Source organism: Pipistrellus hanaki, assembly GCF_964339955.1.
Source record: "Pipistrellus hanaki genome assembly, chromosome: X".
NCBI classification, from domain to species: domain Eukaryota; kingdom Metazoa; phylum Chordata; class Mammalia; order Chiroptera; family Vespertilionidae; genus Pipistrellus; species Pipistrellus hanaki.
Window position 1 is genome coordinate 95442543 of NC_140524.1, and position 14199 is coordinate 95456741.

Genomic DNA, 14199 nt, shown 5'->3' on the forward strand with positions numbered 1-14199 from the left:
AGCTAAGCCTGTTGGGATAATGGCACTAAATGGCCTTTTGCAGGGCTGCCACAAACCTTTGATTTGTAAAAAAAAAAAAAAAAAAACCAAAAACAAACAAAAAAATACACACACACAAATGTCTCTGAAGCACAATAAAGCAAAGCAGCATACAACGAGGTATGCCTGTTATGTGCAATAGGGTTCTCCACCATCCCTCAAGACAGGCTCTCATTTGACTGGAAGCTTCCAGCTGTCAAATCAAAGAGGGAAATTGCTGCTCCAAGAGTCACAGTTACCAAAATGTACAAATAAACCACATGACCCAAAGCAGCCAACTTGTTCTGCAATACAGCAGCTTACCTGCTGTGCAAAGCTCCTTCTCTCCACCAACACCCTCTTGGATGCTTCCCCCAGCTGCCCACCGGGGTGTCTTCTTAGACCATTCTTCCCTTTGGCAAGAAAGAAAGAAAGAAAGAAAGAAAGAAAGAAAGAAAGAAAGAAAGAAAGGAAGGAAGGAAGGAAGGAAGGAAGGAAGGAAGGAAGGAAGGAAGGAAGGAAGGAAGGAAGGAAAGAAAGAAAGAAAGAAAGAAAGAAAGGAGGGAGGGAGGGAGGGAGGGAGGGAGGGAGGGAGGGAGGGAGGGAGGGAGGGAGGGAGGGAGGGAGGAAAGAAAGAAAGAAAGAAAGAAAGAAAGAAAGAAAGAAAGAAAGAAAGAAAGAAAGAAAGAAAGAAAGAAAGCATCCCAGTGGAATTAACTGGACTTTTGTTGCCTGAATAACCTGTTCCTGTGGACAGAACACATGTTCTTTACATTTTAGATCCTTGGTGTGTTCCCAGAAGGACAGACTGTCTGGCTGTGAGTGTAACTTGAGTTCAGCCGAGACCGGTTTGGCTCAGTGGATAGAGCGTTGGTCTGCGGACTGAAAGGTCCCAGGTTTGATTCAGGTCAAGGGCACGTACCTTGGTTGCAGGCACATCCCCAGTAGGGGGTTTGCAAGAGGCAGCTGGTTGATGATTCTCTCTCATTGATGTTTCTAACTCTCTATCCCTCTCTCTTCCTCTCTGTAAAAAATTAATAAAATATATATATTTTAAAAAGAAGTAACTTGAGTTCAGTCTTAGTCTGGAGGAAGACAACACCAAATCATTCAGGCTCCATAAATACAAAATAATATTAAGCGCCTTCAAGACTTTTAAAAATAAAAATGCTTACCCAAGAGGTTTGGCTCAGTAGATAGAGTGGCAGCGCACAGACTGAAGGGGCAACCAGGTTCCATTCCAGGGCATGTACCTGCCTTGCAGGCTTGATCCCCAACTCTGGTCAGAATACATGCAGGAGGCAATCAATTGATGTGTCTCTCTCACATCGATGTTTCTCTCTGTCTCTCCCCCTCCCTTCCACTCTCTTTAAAAATCGATGGGAAAATATCCTCAGGTGAGGATTAACAAAACAAAAAAATAAAATAATTTAAAATTCTTTCCTACTTATATTTCATTTCTAAAACATTGTATTCAGAAAGTTACATTCAAATTAGTGGGCCCTCCCAATTAAATGTTTTGAAACAAAGGTCCTCAATCCCATTGTTCCTGTTGGCTTGGAATCTGACCAAGGGATTGTGTCCTATGGGGCCTGAGCTTTGGTAACCAAAGGATGGAGGGGCAATCTGCTACAGTAACCTGGCCTAAGAGGTCCCCCACCACTTTAGGTATTGGGATGAGGTGGGAAATAAAGGCTCTGCTGTGAAGTTCAAGCTGCTTCCCTTTTCCAAGTCCAGTAGTCCACATACTCCTTGAACTCTGATTCAACCAACCTCAGGATTTTCAACCACGCTCAGAAGAGCCCAGCCAGTCTCATAATGCACACACAGTCAGTCAAAGAGCTGCAATTTTCTCTTGGTGAAGACCAAGCCGTTTGGCTGAGCCCTGGTTCCCCAGAGTTCTCACCTCCGCTTGTCTTCGGTTGAGGGTGCTTGAGGTTATGCTTGAGGGTGAGTCAGTCTTGTTCATTTGGGAACTGATGGGGGCTTATTTCCTTCCACTGGAAAGCCCCCTTTCTCTACCATCACAGGATATGCATGTCACACTGAGTGCTACCACCACTGCTCCTTTTGAGTGAGCCCCTGTCAACTCCCTCCCTTACCTCCAGATTTTATAGATCTACTTCTGTTTCCCTCTGCCTCCCATTACCTCCAGGACAAACTGACCCCTGTGGACAGCTCAGCAGTCTCACCTTTGCCAATCTTTCTCCTCTCACTACTCTCTGGAGACCTCTAGCCTTTGGACCTCTGACCACCCTGGATCCTTGCTCAATCATGTGTCTTACTTGATATCCTTCAAGGCCCAACTGTAATGCCACCTCCTCCACGTGACCCTGGATTGCCATGCCTATCCCCTGCACTGAACCCATCCTCCCCAGAGGGCTTTGATGTGCCTGTATCTTACATAGCCAGCCTATAACATGTAGGCTCATGGTTGTCTGTCTTTCTCTTTCTACCATAGAGACCATAAGCCCCTCCAGAGTAGGTACCACCTGGTTTGGCTTTCTCAATACCCGCATCTGTTCCTCATTGTGTGGTTTGGCCTCAGGCCAGGGTGACTGCTGGAAGCCATAAGATGGGCTATTTCTGTTGCTTTCCTGGGAGCAACTGTTTGGCTTCTCCCTCTTGTTTTATAGGCAACATTTTTTTCTGATTTCACTGCCATCACAGACCTTTGATAATCTCATTTGGGAGCTGCCCTTTTGGAGGAATTTGGAGGAACCTTCTGTTTGTGCATGAATGAACTGTTTCTCTCATCATCCTGGAGGCCCGTTCCTGTCCCCAAGGGCTGCTCCTTGCCCAAATACAGAGGGAAGTCGCCCGTGTCCTGATGGGCATGGGGGCACCCACCCAAGAGCTGTCTAATTTTACTGCCTGTCCCAAGTGCCAGCTTTCAGGCTGCCAGATCTCAACTTGACACCTTGCGCCTGTCAACAGCCTGGCTGATGCCTCAGCCCCAGGCCAGCAAACCTTTTCCTCAAGGTTAAAAGTAGTTGACCTTTGACAAGCAGCATTGGCTGCATTCCTTAGTCCTTAAAAGGGAAGCTCCCAGTTACTGTTTGCTGGTGCTTATTTGGCCAGGAGACAGGGGCAGGGCCTGTGTTGTACCCTGTGTACCAGCAGGAGGGTTTGTGGCTAAAGGTGCATTGCTGAACAGTCATTATTAAAATAGCCATCTTTGAAAATGTGTGCTGGAGAGGGGGGCCTCCAGTCTGTTGGTCGCTTTGCACCAAGTCCTGTGTGGCTGGAGAACTCGTTGGCTCCTTCTGAGTTCCTCACAGGCGACAGTGCCACCTGCCCCACACCCAGCGCACTCCTTGACTTGCGTGCAACAAGAAAGCTGACAAAATGACAAGGACACACACCAATTATTAAATGCCTGGACTTGTGTTTTGAATGTAGGGGTGACGGTGCAAAGATCGACTTGGTTGGCAGTTCGCTATCCGGCATCTTGGACAAGGATCTCTCGGACCGCAGCAATGACATCGGTGAGTAAGGAGAACATTCTTGCTTTTCTTTGCACAATTTTGAAGGAACTGCAGAGTTCAGTTTTCCCCTTCAAGCAATCTGATGAGAACAAACAGCTATTTAAATGCAAGGCTAACAGCCCTGGTTGGTTTTAGGTGTTACAGTTTTGTAAACAAGGGAAGTGATGGTGGTTCCCACATTAACACACAATGCTTGGGATTATTACTCTCTCTGGCCTTACAAATTCCTTGCAAGGTCCAAAGAAAAGAAATGATTAAAAAACCTTTTTATAAAAGTGGGCATTAGCACTTATATTCATATTTTCCAGTGATTTGTGCTTTTAATATAATGAGGTCAGTGGGTGAAAATGCAGAATGGCAAAGTTCATTGTGAACACAGTACTAAGTGTTTTGACTTTGAATTTAAAATGAGCTTTGATATAATAATTGCCACTTAGTTCAGAACATGAGTGAATTTTTCCCAAGGTCAAGATCCTATACCATGTGATAAATGAGAAGGTAGCTAGAGTCTCTGTGGGTAAAAGAGTTGTAGGGTCTTTTGAGGATATGCATGGGTGGGTTCTCGGTCACATATGTGCTGGTTGAGGCCACTGTTGGTCTCACTTGGGTGACAGCCTTTTTAAGAAGTTCAAGTTCAAAGACTAATGTGTTTTAGCATTACATCTTTTATTTGTACCTATCATGGTCAAAAGTTAGCACTCTCATATTCTACAGAAGAAAGGGGACTACATTTTGGAATTTGCCTTTTTTTAATTAAAATTTTTATTTTAAAATAAGTATATATTTTGCATGCGGTTATAAGAAATAATGCAGAGATATACATACCCTTTACCCAGGTTCCCCCCATGGTAACATTTTATGAAATTGTAGTGCATGATCACAACCTAGATATTGACGTTAATATAGTCCACCAGGTTCCAAGTTTTATTAGTACTTGTGTGTATTTAGTTCTATGTAGCTTTGTCACATGTAGATTTGTGTATCTATCACTACAGTCAAGATACAGAACATTCAATTGCCAGTAGGATCCCTCTGTTCCTTTTTTTTAACCACACCCACCTCCCCTTTACCCCTCCTCCTCCCTAACCTCTGGCAGCCACTATCAAGGATTGATTAGACCTGGAAGATTTCTGGCATCATTTGCTTTGGCTGCTCAATTTAGAAACAAATGTCTGATAGTTGGCAGGCCCTGTGAGAAGCACCAGAGCACCTAACACACACATTCTCACCACCTGAGGCTACTCCTCTTCTGGGGTGCCATTTTCTTCTGAACCTGCAAAAAGAGTTGTGTTTTCCAAACTGCTGACCTACAGTCCCTGATCTGATCTGTGAGGACTTGGGGGTAGGATGTGTCATTGTCAATGTAAACACCAAAAGTACCGTCTTGTTTCCAGAAACTGTTCTGTATCCTCAGTCACCTTTTGAGAAGCTCAGTCAGAAAGCATGACCAAGAGCTTCTGACAGTTTGGGCTGACACAATAATAATAGAAACTGGCCTGCTGTAGCATTTGACCTGGTTAAAGGGCAGGGGAGAACAGAGAAGTTATTGGCTGTGAATGAAAAGGAATTGTTGGAATGAGCCTGATTAAGTTTTGGTGCTATGGCTGCAGTTTAGCATTTAGGCCCCATTTCAAGGCAGGGTGGACACAGTGTCAGTGAAGGTACTGTTGTGGGGGGAGGGGGTGGGGAGTCCCACAAGAAGGGAGGTGTTCTCCCACCTCCAGAATATACAGGGCTGCACCTTGCTTGTGAAGAATATCGATCTTAGACCTTTGTTTTCTTGGAGTCTGGAGATAACTAAGGTGGCTGTCACCAAAATATGAATGTCATGTTTTTCAATCTAGTAAGCTAGTTTGTAAATGTTGAAGGCATTGATGGAAAGGGTTAGTCTAAGGGAGCTTTTCATACTGTGGAAGCTAAGCACCAGCTGGATGTATGAGGGAGTCTGGAAAGAGATACTGAGGTTTAGTTTGCTCTTATATTTACAAGAAGACTGTACCAGAAACTGTAATTCCTCAAGCTGATAATTTAGAATACATGTTATTTACATTGTGAGAAATGGTAATTGGCCATTATAAAATCAACCACTACATACTCGAGTGCCTACTACTCAAGTGCAAGGCTGAATGGCTACCTCACACACAGGCCCTGCTTTCCAGGGTGTTGGGGTCTCTTTGGGCCCCTAAGACAGCAAATAAAAAGCGAAGTAACAATGATGGTCTGTATAAATGATGGCTGAGTGGTAGAAAGTAATGGTGCTCAGAGTTGGGGATGTTCCTTGGGACTCAGGGTGCAAGGGCAGGCTCTATAAAGGGGGACAGACTTACCTGGATTTGGAAGTTAGATTTGCTTAGGCAGAGGCAGAGATGTGCAGAGAAATCACATGGGGACTGCTGATAGCTGAGCATAGATCCGGCCTGGCTGCAGTAAAGTGTTTATTCTGGCATGGAGGTTGGGGAGGAGGGGGCTGGAAACGGAAGTCAGGACTGGATTGAATTGGAGAGGGATGGATTTGTAATTGACTCTGCAGGCAGTGGGAGCCATTGATAGGTGACACTCAAGTGACATGAGCAGGTCAAAATTTTCAGATATCACTGATGGAGCTTTTGGGACAAATGAGATGAAGAAAACATGGGTGTCAGGAGTCAGGTTATTTGATAGTTCCAATGAGAGGCAGTGAGAGAGAGCCTGAATTAAACTGCTCACAAAAGAATTGTGAAAGATGGGGTAGATGAAAAAGCAGCAATGCGAGAGCATGGCTTGGCCTCTGTAACAGATTGGATTTAGAAGTGGGGAGGAGAAGAGAATGATTTGTTAGCTATGAGGTTTTAAAGTTGGGTGGCTTGGGAAAAACTGAGTTGGGTAGAAATAAGCATGTCTGAAGGAAGAACTGGTTTTGGGGGAAATGTGATGAATTCATTTAAGCATGTTGAGTTTTGGCTTTGGTCAGACATCCCCAAGTCAGAGCTGGATGAAGGCTGAAAATGGAGGGCCGAGGCTGGGGAGGCAGGCAGGATGACAGAGACTAGGACCTCCCATGAGACAAGAACACAGAGCTTAAGTCTACACACCTGGGTTTGAGTGCTGCGGATTCTGCTGCTGGTTGGCTGAGTGGCCTATAAACTACAGACTGAGCTTCTGCTTCTTTATCTGTAAAGAATGCTAAATCTCGCCGAAACCGGTTTGGCTCAGTGGATAGAGCATCAGCCTGCCAACTGAAAGATCCCGGGTTCAATTCTGGTCAATGGCATGTACCTTGGTTGCAGGCACATCTCCAGTAGGGAGTGTGCAAGAGGCAGCTGATCAATGCTTCTCTCTCATCGATGTTTCTAACTCTATATCCCGCTCTGTAAAAAATCAATAAAATATATATTTTTTAAAAGAATACTAAATCTCCACCAACTTCTCCATCTTGTCTTCCAAAATCATATAAAATCACTGGGTGGGCTGCAAAAAGATAGAGATGCTTATTTCTAATGTTTGTGTAGAAGTGATAAAGCCAACAAGAAAAAGAAAATGCTTAGAGAACAAAGAACCTAGGGCTGAAGATCAAATTCTGCTGCGGGGTGCCACATGTATGTAAAGAAAAAGTGGCATCTTGCAACATCACAGGAGCCAATAACAAACAGCTTTATCGAGGTATAATTTATATATTGCATACAAAGGGAGGAGCGGATTTTGAGCAAAATGTCTCCAGGCCCAAATGCAGACGTGCTCTCTAGGAGAATAGGACATTGCAGAGCGACTGGCTCTCTTCAGGGCTGCTTTTGTATCTCTGCTTTTATGGCATGTGTTTATTGCTTTGAATCAAGAAGGAAATTACTTGTACCCGAATGCTTTGTTAGTGCTTCAGACAATTGAAGCTGTCCAAATGTGGGCTGCAGTGAATAGCAGAACACAGTCCTGAAAGCCATTCGCAATCTTCAGTGTTCGCTATAAATAAATGTGTTCCTCTTAATAAAGCTATAATTTTAAATTATGATGATATTAAATTAGAGAACATTGCTTTTGCAGACCCCGCGTGGGTAGCTATCAGCATCTGTCAGCCCCCGGTAATTTAGAATGAAATCAGTTGGTCCCAAACTAAGTTGTTGATGTCAGTTTGAGATATTGTTTGTATCAAAGTACACAGCTATATTTCAAGGAACATAATAGAAAACATAGATGAGCTCCAACACAGGCCTGTGCATGAATAGAAACAAAAATTAAATTGTCCGGTTTTCTCTTGCTGATGGAAGACTCTATGCTCCAATTGAATAGGAGATTATAAGCCTTGAAGTCAAGTGCCATAACATTTACTTCTATTATGCCATATATTGCATTTCCCACGGCATGGCGGGATTTATTATTACACTTCAATACTGCGGAGATTTCCCATTTCTTTTCCACTAAAGCACATGGCAGCCAGCCTCCAGGTGGGAAGCAGCCCAGGAACTAAGCATCTAGTTTCAACTACTTGACTGATCAAAAGACCTTCTTATTTTTCTTCAGTTGCTTGCCTTCTTCATTTTGACTGTTGTTTTTTCCCATTGTATTTGAGTCTTATCAAACTGTTCCCACTTCTCAGGGGTCCTCAAACTTTTTAAAGTGGGGGCCAGATCACGGTCCCTCAGAGAGCTGGAGGGCCGGACTATATGAACTACTAATTCCTACTGTAACACCTCGGCTGCGCTCACTGCCCAAAAAACCTGGCGGGCCGGATCAGACTCCTCTGCGGGCCGCATGTGGCCCGCGGGCTGTAGTTTGAAGACCCCTGCATGGACCCCACCCCCTTTTCACTTGAGGAAGCAGAGGATTTCCCCTCCATCTTCCCTTCCCCACCTACAGACCCACACTTCATTTAGTAGTCAGCTTGGGGCCAAGTGTCAAAAGCTTTCAAGTCAATGGACTTAGGACGAGGATCTGGTTTGAAAGCTATGAAGACTAACTTTAACTTGCCCACAGTCTCTCACAGATGTCTCCAGGCCTATTTCTTTGGACCAGGAAGTGAAAAAGCACTTTCCTACACCCTTAGAATGCTATTAAGAGCTGATCAATTTGGGATGCTGGTAAGGTTCTAAAACTGGATTGTGGCGATAGTCACACAATTCTGAAAATTTACTAAGAATGACCAAGTTGTATTCTTAAAATGGGTAACCTTCATGGTATACAAAGTATAACTCAATAAAGCTGTTAAAATGTGTGTGGGGGGGTACCTAATTGTAATTTTTTTAGCATTCACTTTGAGGTGTCAATGTCAAAAAAGATATATACACACAAGTAATTTATAAGCAAGGGGTTAAAAATGCCCCTTTGACCCACTTTAGAAAATAGTTGTATTTAGATTAATAGTCATTATATTGGTATTTCTGAATCCTCTGTAAACCAGTCTTTTATAAATAGCATTATGCTGTGTCTATGCTTTAAGTTTTTAAATCTTTATTGTTGAAAGTATTACATATATCTCCTTTTATCCCTCATTGACCTCTTCATGGGTTATGCATATAGGCCCCCACCTGTCCCAGCCTTCACCACCCTATTGTCTGTGTCCATGGTTTATGCATATATACATACAAGTTATTTGGTTCATCTCTTCCCATGCCCCCCTACTTCCTCACCCCACCTTCCCTCTAAGATTCTGCAGTCTGTTCTATGTTCCTATATCTCTGGATCTATTTTGTTCATCAATTTATCTTATTCATTAGATTCCACATATGAGTGATATCATGTGATACTTGTCTTTCTCTGACTAGCTTATTTCGCTTAGTGTAATACTCTCCAGGTCCCTCCATGCTGTCTCAAAGAGCAAGGGATCCTTCTTTTTTACAGCTGCATAGCATTCCATGGTATAAATGTACCACAGCCCTTTTATTCACTCATCTACTGATGTGCACTTGGGCTATTGTAAGTTGTGCTGCTATGAACATAAGGGTACATATATTATTTCTGATTGGTATTTCCAGATCCTTAGGATATACTCCTAGAAATGGGATCACTGGGTCAAATGGCAGTTCCATCTTAAAATTTTTGAGGGACCTCCATGCTGTTTTTCACAGTGGCTGCACAGGTCTGCATTGCCTCCAGCAGTGCGCTAGGGTTCCCTATTTTCCACATCCTCGCCAGCACTTGTCCTTTGTTGATTTGTTGATGATAGTCATTCTGACCTGTGTGAGGTGAAACCTCACTGTTGTTTTAATTTACATCTCTCCGATAATTAGTGACTTTGAGCATTTTTTCATATGTCTCTTGGCCTTCTGAATGTTCACTTTGGAGAAGTGTCTATTTAGGTCCTTTGCCCATTTTTAAATTGGATTGCTTGTCTTCCCTTTGTTAAACTGTATGAGTTCCTTATATTTATTGAATACTAACCCCTTATTGGGTGTATCATTGACAAATATGTTCTCCTATGCAATGGGCTCTCTTTTCATTTTGTTGATGGTTTCTTTTGCTGTGCAGAAGCTTTTTATTTTGATGTAGTCCCATTTGTTTATTTTCTTCTTAGTTTCATTTGTGCTAGGACAGTGGTCAGTAAACTCGTTAGTCAACAGAGCAGCAAACAGCGGCTCACGAGCCGCAGTTTGCTGACCACTGTCCTAGGAGATGTATCGGTAAACATATTGCTATGAGAGATGTCTGAGATTTTGCTGTCTATGGTTTCTTCTAAGATTTTTATGGTTTCATGACTTACATTTAGGTCTTTTACCCATTTTGAGTTTATTCTTGTACATGGTGTAAGTTGGTGGTCTAGTTTCATTTTTTTTTTTTGTCAAAAGCTTTTTTCTGCATCTATTAATAAGATCATGTGATTTTGTCTATCAATTCGTTTGTGTGATATATCACCTTTATTGACTTGTGAATATTGTACCAGCCTTGCATCCCTGGAATAAATCCCACTTGGTCATGGTATATGATCTTTTTAATATATTGCTGGATTCAATTTGCTAATATTTTGTTGAGAATTTTAGCATCTATGTTTATCAGGGATTTTGCCTTGTAATTCTCTTTCTTTGTAGTGTCTTTATCTGGTTTTGGAATTAGGAAAATGCTGGCCTCATAAAAAATAAATAGCATTATGTTTTAGATATGTTAAGAAAGCTCTCTAAAAGCATGTGGAGGAATCTTTTTGTAATACAAATAGGTTCTCTTAAGGTGTTAAATAAGGACATTGTTTTACAAAGACTTTTTTATTGAGTTTAGAGAGAGGAAGAAATATCAATTTGTTGTTCCAGTTATTTATGCATTCATTGATTGATTCTTTTCTGTACCCTGATCCAGATCAAATTGGTAACTTTGGCATGTCTGGACAATGTTTGAACCAACTGAGCTACCTGGCCAGGGCTACAAAGTTTTCTTAAATTGAGGCCCAGCCGGCCCAGCCAGCGTGGCTCAGTGGCTAACTGTCAACCTATGAACCAGGAGATCATGGTTCGATTCCCCTGATCAGGGCACTGCCCAGGTTGTGGACTTGATCCCCAGTGGGGGGGAGAGGGGGATGTAAGAGGCAGTGGATCAATGATTCTCATCATTGATGTTTCTCTTTCTCCCTCTGTTTCCTCTCTAAAATCAATAAAAATATTTTTAATTGAGACCCAGCTGGACATTGATAATATGATTACAACTATAGTTATAGAATATTCACAAAATGTTGGGAAGACTTAGGAGTATTTTCTAAGAATATTTGTAAGTAGAACATATCTTTATAATCCTGATTCCTCTTTTAGGTACAATTTGCAGATAGTTGCTTCTGAAGAATGTAACTGTATATGTAATGTCCTAGTGTGAGAACCATTCCTCCAGTACAGTTACAAGTGTATGCTCCCTTTATTCATCTGCCTTCTACTATCCTCCTGAGGTTATAGTGGGTGAAATAATAGCAGCCAAAGCGAGCAAGGGGAAGGAAAGAAGGAACTAACAATGACTGGGGTGCCACCTAGACATCTTGTATGTTTTGAGTATTCTCATCATCACCATCCCTGTAAAGGAGGTGTAATAACTCTCATTTTCATAGGGAAGGGACAGGGGATAAAGAAAACCAGGTAATTTGGGCAAAGTTAACTGGCTAGTGAGTAGCAGAGTTTTATCTGACCCAGATAGCCCTGACCCCTGGGCCAGATATTTCAGTGCATGAAGTTGGTCTGCATCAGCGGTTCTCAACCACTCTCCCCAGGAGATGTTTGGTGATGTCTGGAGATATTTCTGGTTGTCACAGCATGGGGGTGGGGGTGGGAATTAGAATGCTACTGGCATCTAGTAGGTAGAAACCAAGGACACTACTAAATATTCCACAGTGCACAGGACAACAGCACCAAGGTTGAGAAAGCCTGGCTGGTGTCAAAAATCTGATGGTGAATTGGGAACTGCTGGGCCAAGGACAGTGTCCCCTCAAGTGCAGGCTTATGGCCTATCTCATTTCCTGAGAATCTTTATAAAACACAATTTGAAATAATTTCAGAGCTTTTTGCAACTGATGACTTTATATACAAAAAGTAAGTGAATTATTTGAATATCAACCAAGAAAGTCTTCATGACCTTTGAGAGAATACTCTTCCTCAGGCTTATGGCAAATGACTTGCTCTAGAAAAAAATGATATAATTTGAGTCTGATTTTTACATGGGAGGGTTTTTATATTTGGATTTAGATACTCCCAAGATTTAATATCCAGTGTTTAAATGAGTATTAAGTAAAAAGACAATAAACATGAAATTTAATTAATACTATATTAGAAATGTGTGCTCTGTATACTGAAGCTTTTCGTGATATATATAAAGCCATTTAATTGTGACTATTGCCACAAAATTTTTGTTATGACACCAAATCTCTATAAATCTCTGTAAACAAGTGATTGAATTCGAAAGTTCTTTTGACATTTTTGCCTTTTCCCATAAGAAATCATTTCTTGGAGTCCTTGGACAGATTTGCAGGGAAGACTTAGATCCCTGGCTTTGAGCTATTGGTTTTTCTGTCTTTTTTTATATTTTAAATTTCCCCTTTGATACTTGTAGCATTTTAGGTCAGTTAAGTGAATTCTCGGGTTTAATAGGACAACATATACTGTGTCTTGCCTGCCTTAAAGAACCTCCAGGAGTGACATTTGGAGTGTTCCAGATGGACTGCTGGCTGACTGTGTGAGTGAGTGAGCCATGCTTCTCAGCTCTCTTGAGGCTCGCTGCTCTGACATGAGAACTTTCATGCAAGGGTTATGGCTCACTCCTACAGTGTCTCTTTACCAGTGACCTTCAGATATGGCCTTGGGGATCCAGAATGTGGCTGACATTACCCATGCAGAAAATAAGAAGATGTGATCTCTGTTATGTCAGGGTCAAGTCTGTGGATGAGGCTGTGGAGTGTGTGTGTGTGTGTGTGTGTGTGTGTGTGTGTGCGTGTACACATGCCACTATTCAGGGACACAAGTCATGATCAGACTTCACTTTCTATCAAGATATTTGAGAAGCAATATGCATTTTTCAAGCATGATGACAAAGAGCAAAAGAGATTGTACTTAGTCAAGTAAGTGCTTTATATGAAGGAAGTGAAACAGATTAAACTTCTGATTGATGGGTCTTGGCTCCCGTTAATTCAAAACAGACTCTATGCCTGGACCTCTCCTTGCAGTGCCTCTGCCCTGGTTCCTGACTTCTCACCTAAGACTCTTAGGGCTCACAGCCTAGGTTTGTGCTGAGGAAATGAGCTCAAACTGGCAACCAGCACTGGTTTCAAAATCAGCTCACAGTCCTCAAGGAGATGGGCTGGTGGCAAGGCCTATCCCAAGTATTTATTTCCAAGAGTCTGATCTCAGATGTAAACCAGGGGTGTCCACTAACAGACCTTCGCAGAAACATTGGCCTACACCAAAACCAAACTGCTCACCTCTGCCTGCTTGGTCTCCATCAGGGCAGTCCTGGCATTTGGCAATTCATCTCATTGGTTGGGTTTGTACTTAGTTTTGATGGGTTCCATACACATCTTTTACCCCATTATATCCAATAAGTGCAAAAGCAACAAACATTCAAAGTGTCAGTAGCAAAAGTCTCATGAAGACTATAGAAACACAGGTGGACATTAAATAAATCAAAGTGAGACGGTAACAAATGTTGCATAGCCTCATGAGAGTATTTGAGGATGTGAATTATTCTCAAACACAAGAAGTGAACAGTGCCATGCCGCCTGAGCCACCTACAGCTATCAGCCTGCTCAGAGGAAAAGTAACTGACAGGTGAGAAGAGTGGAGGGGCATTCAGGTGTGTAGCAAGACAGTTGAGACAGCCCTTGGCTTGGAGAGGTTCACAGTACTCAGTAGGCATTTGCATTTGTGGTCCCACCCAGAAGCTTACCTGTGTGCAGAGGCAGCATATCCTCCCCTGGGATTTTGGTCGCCTGCCTCTCTGTGGTCAGGGCCCTCGAATTCTTCCTTCAGCCCAATGACTTGAGCATTTCTGTTTTTGCTACGTGCTGAGACCATTTATAGCTTTGGGCATACAAATGTAGAGGGGCTAAAGTAATCTATGCACAGCAAAGGGACTGATATAGTACTTGTTACATTCACAGTGTGCTCAGCTGAGACCTCTGAGCTGGGAATGAATGTGGAGGCAAAAAGAGAACAGGTGACATTCAGCTCTGATTGCACATGGCATTTATTTGGCCTGCAGTATCCCCTCTGCCCACTGCCTCTGGCTCACAGATTGGCAGGGCCCAGTTATGGCTTCCGTTTAACTT

General features: G+C 42.6%; 1 protein-coding gene across 6 annotated transcripts in view; it reads left to right on the plus strand.

The window, feature by feature from the left end:
• The window catches only part of SH3KBP1 (SH3 domain containing kinase binding protein 1), a 342961-nt gene that overhangs the window by 303578 nt on the left and 25184 nt on the right, over positions 1-14199 (plus strand). For all 6 annotated transcript variants that reach the window (XM_084869578.1, XM_084869576.1, XM_084869580.1 and 3 more), the window contains one exon: positions 3421-3506. In XM_084869578.1, the coding sequence (XP_084725704.1) occupies positions 3421-3506 (86 nt within the window). The remainder of the gene's footprint in view (positions 1-3420; positions 3507-14199) is intronic.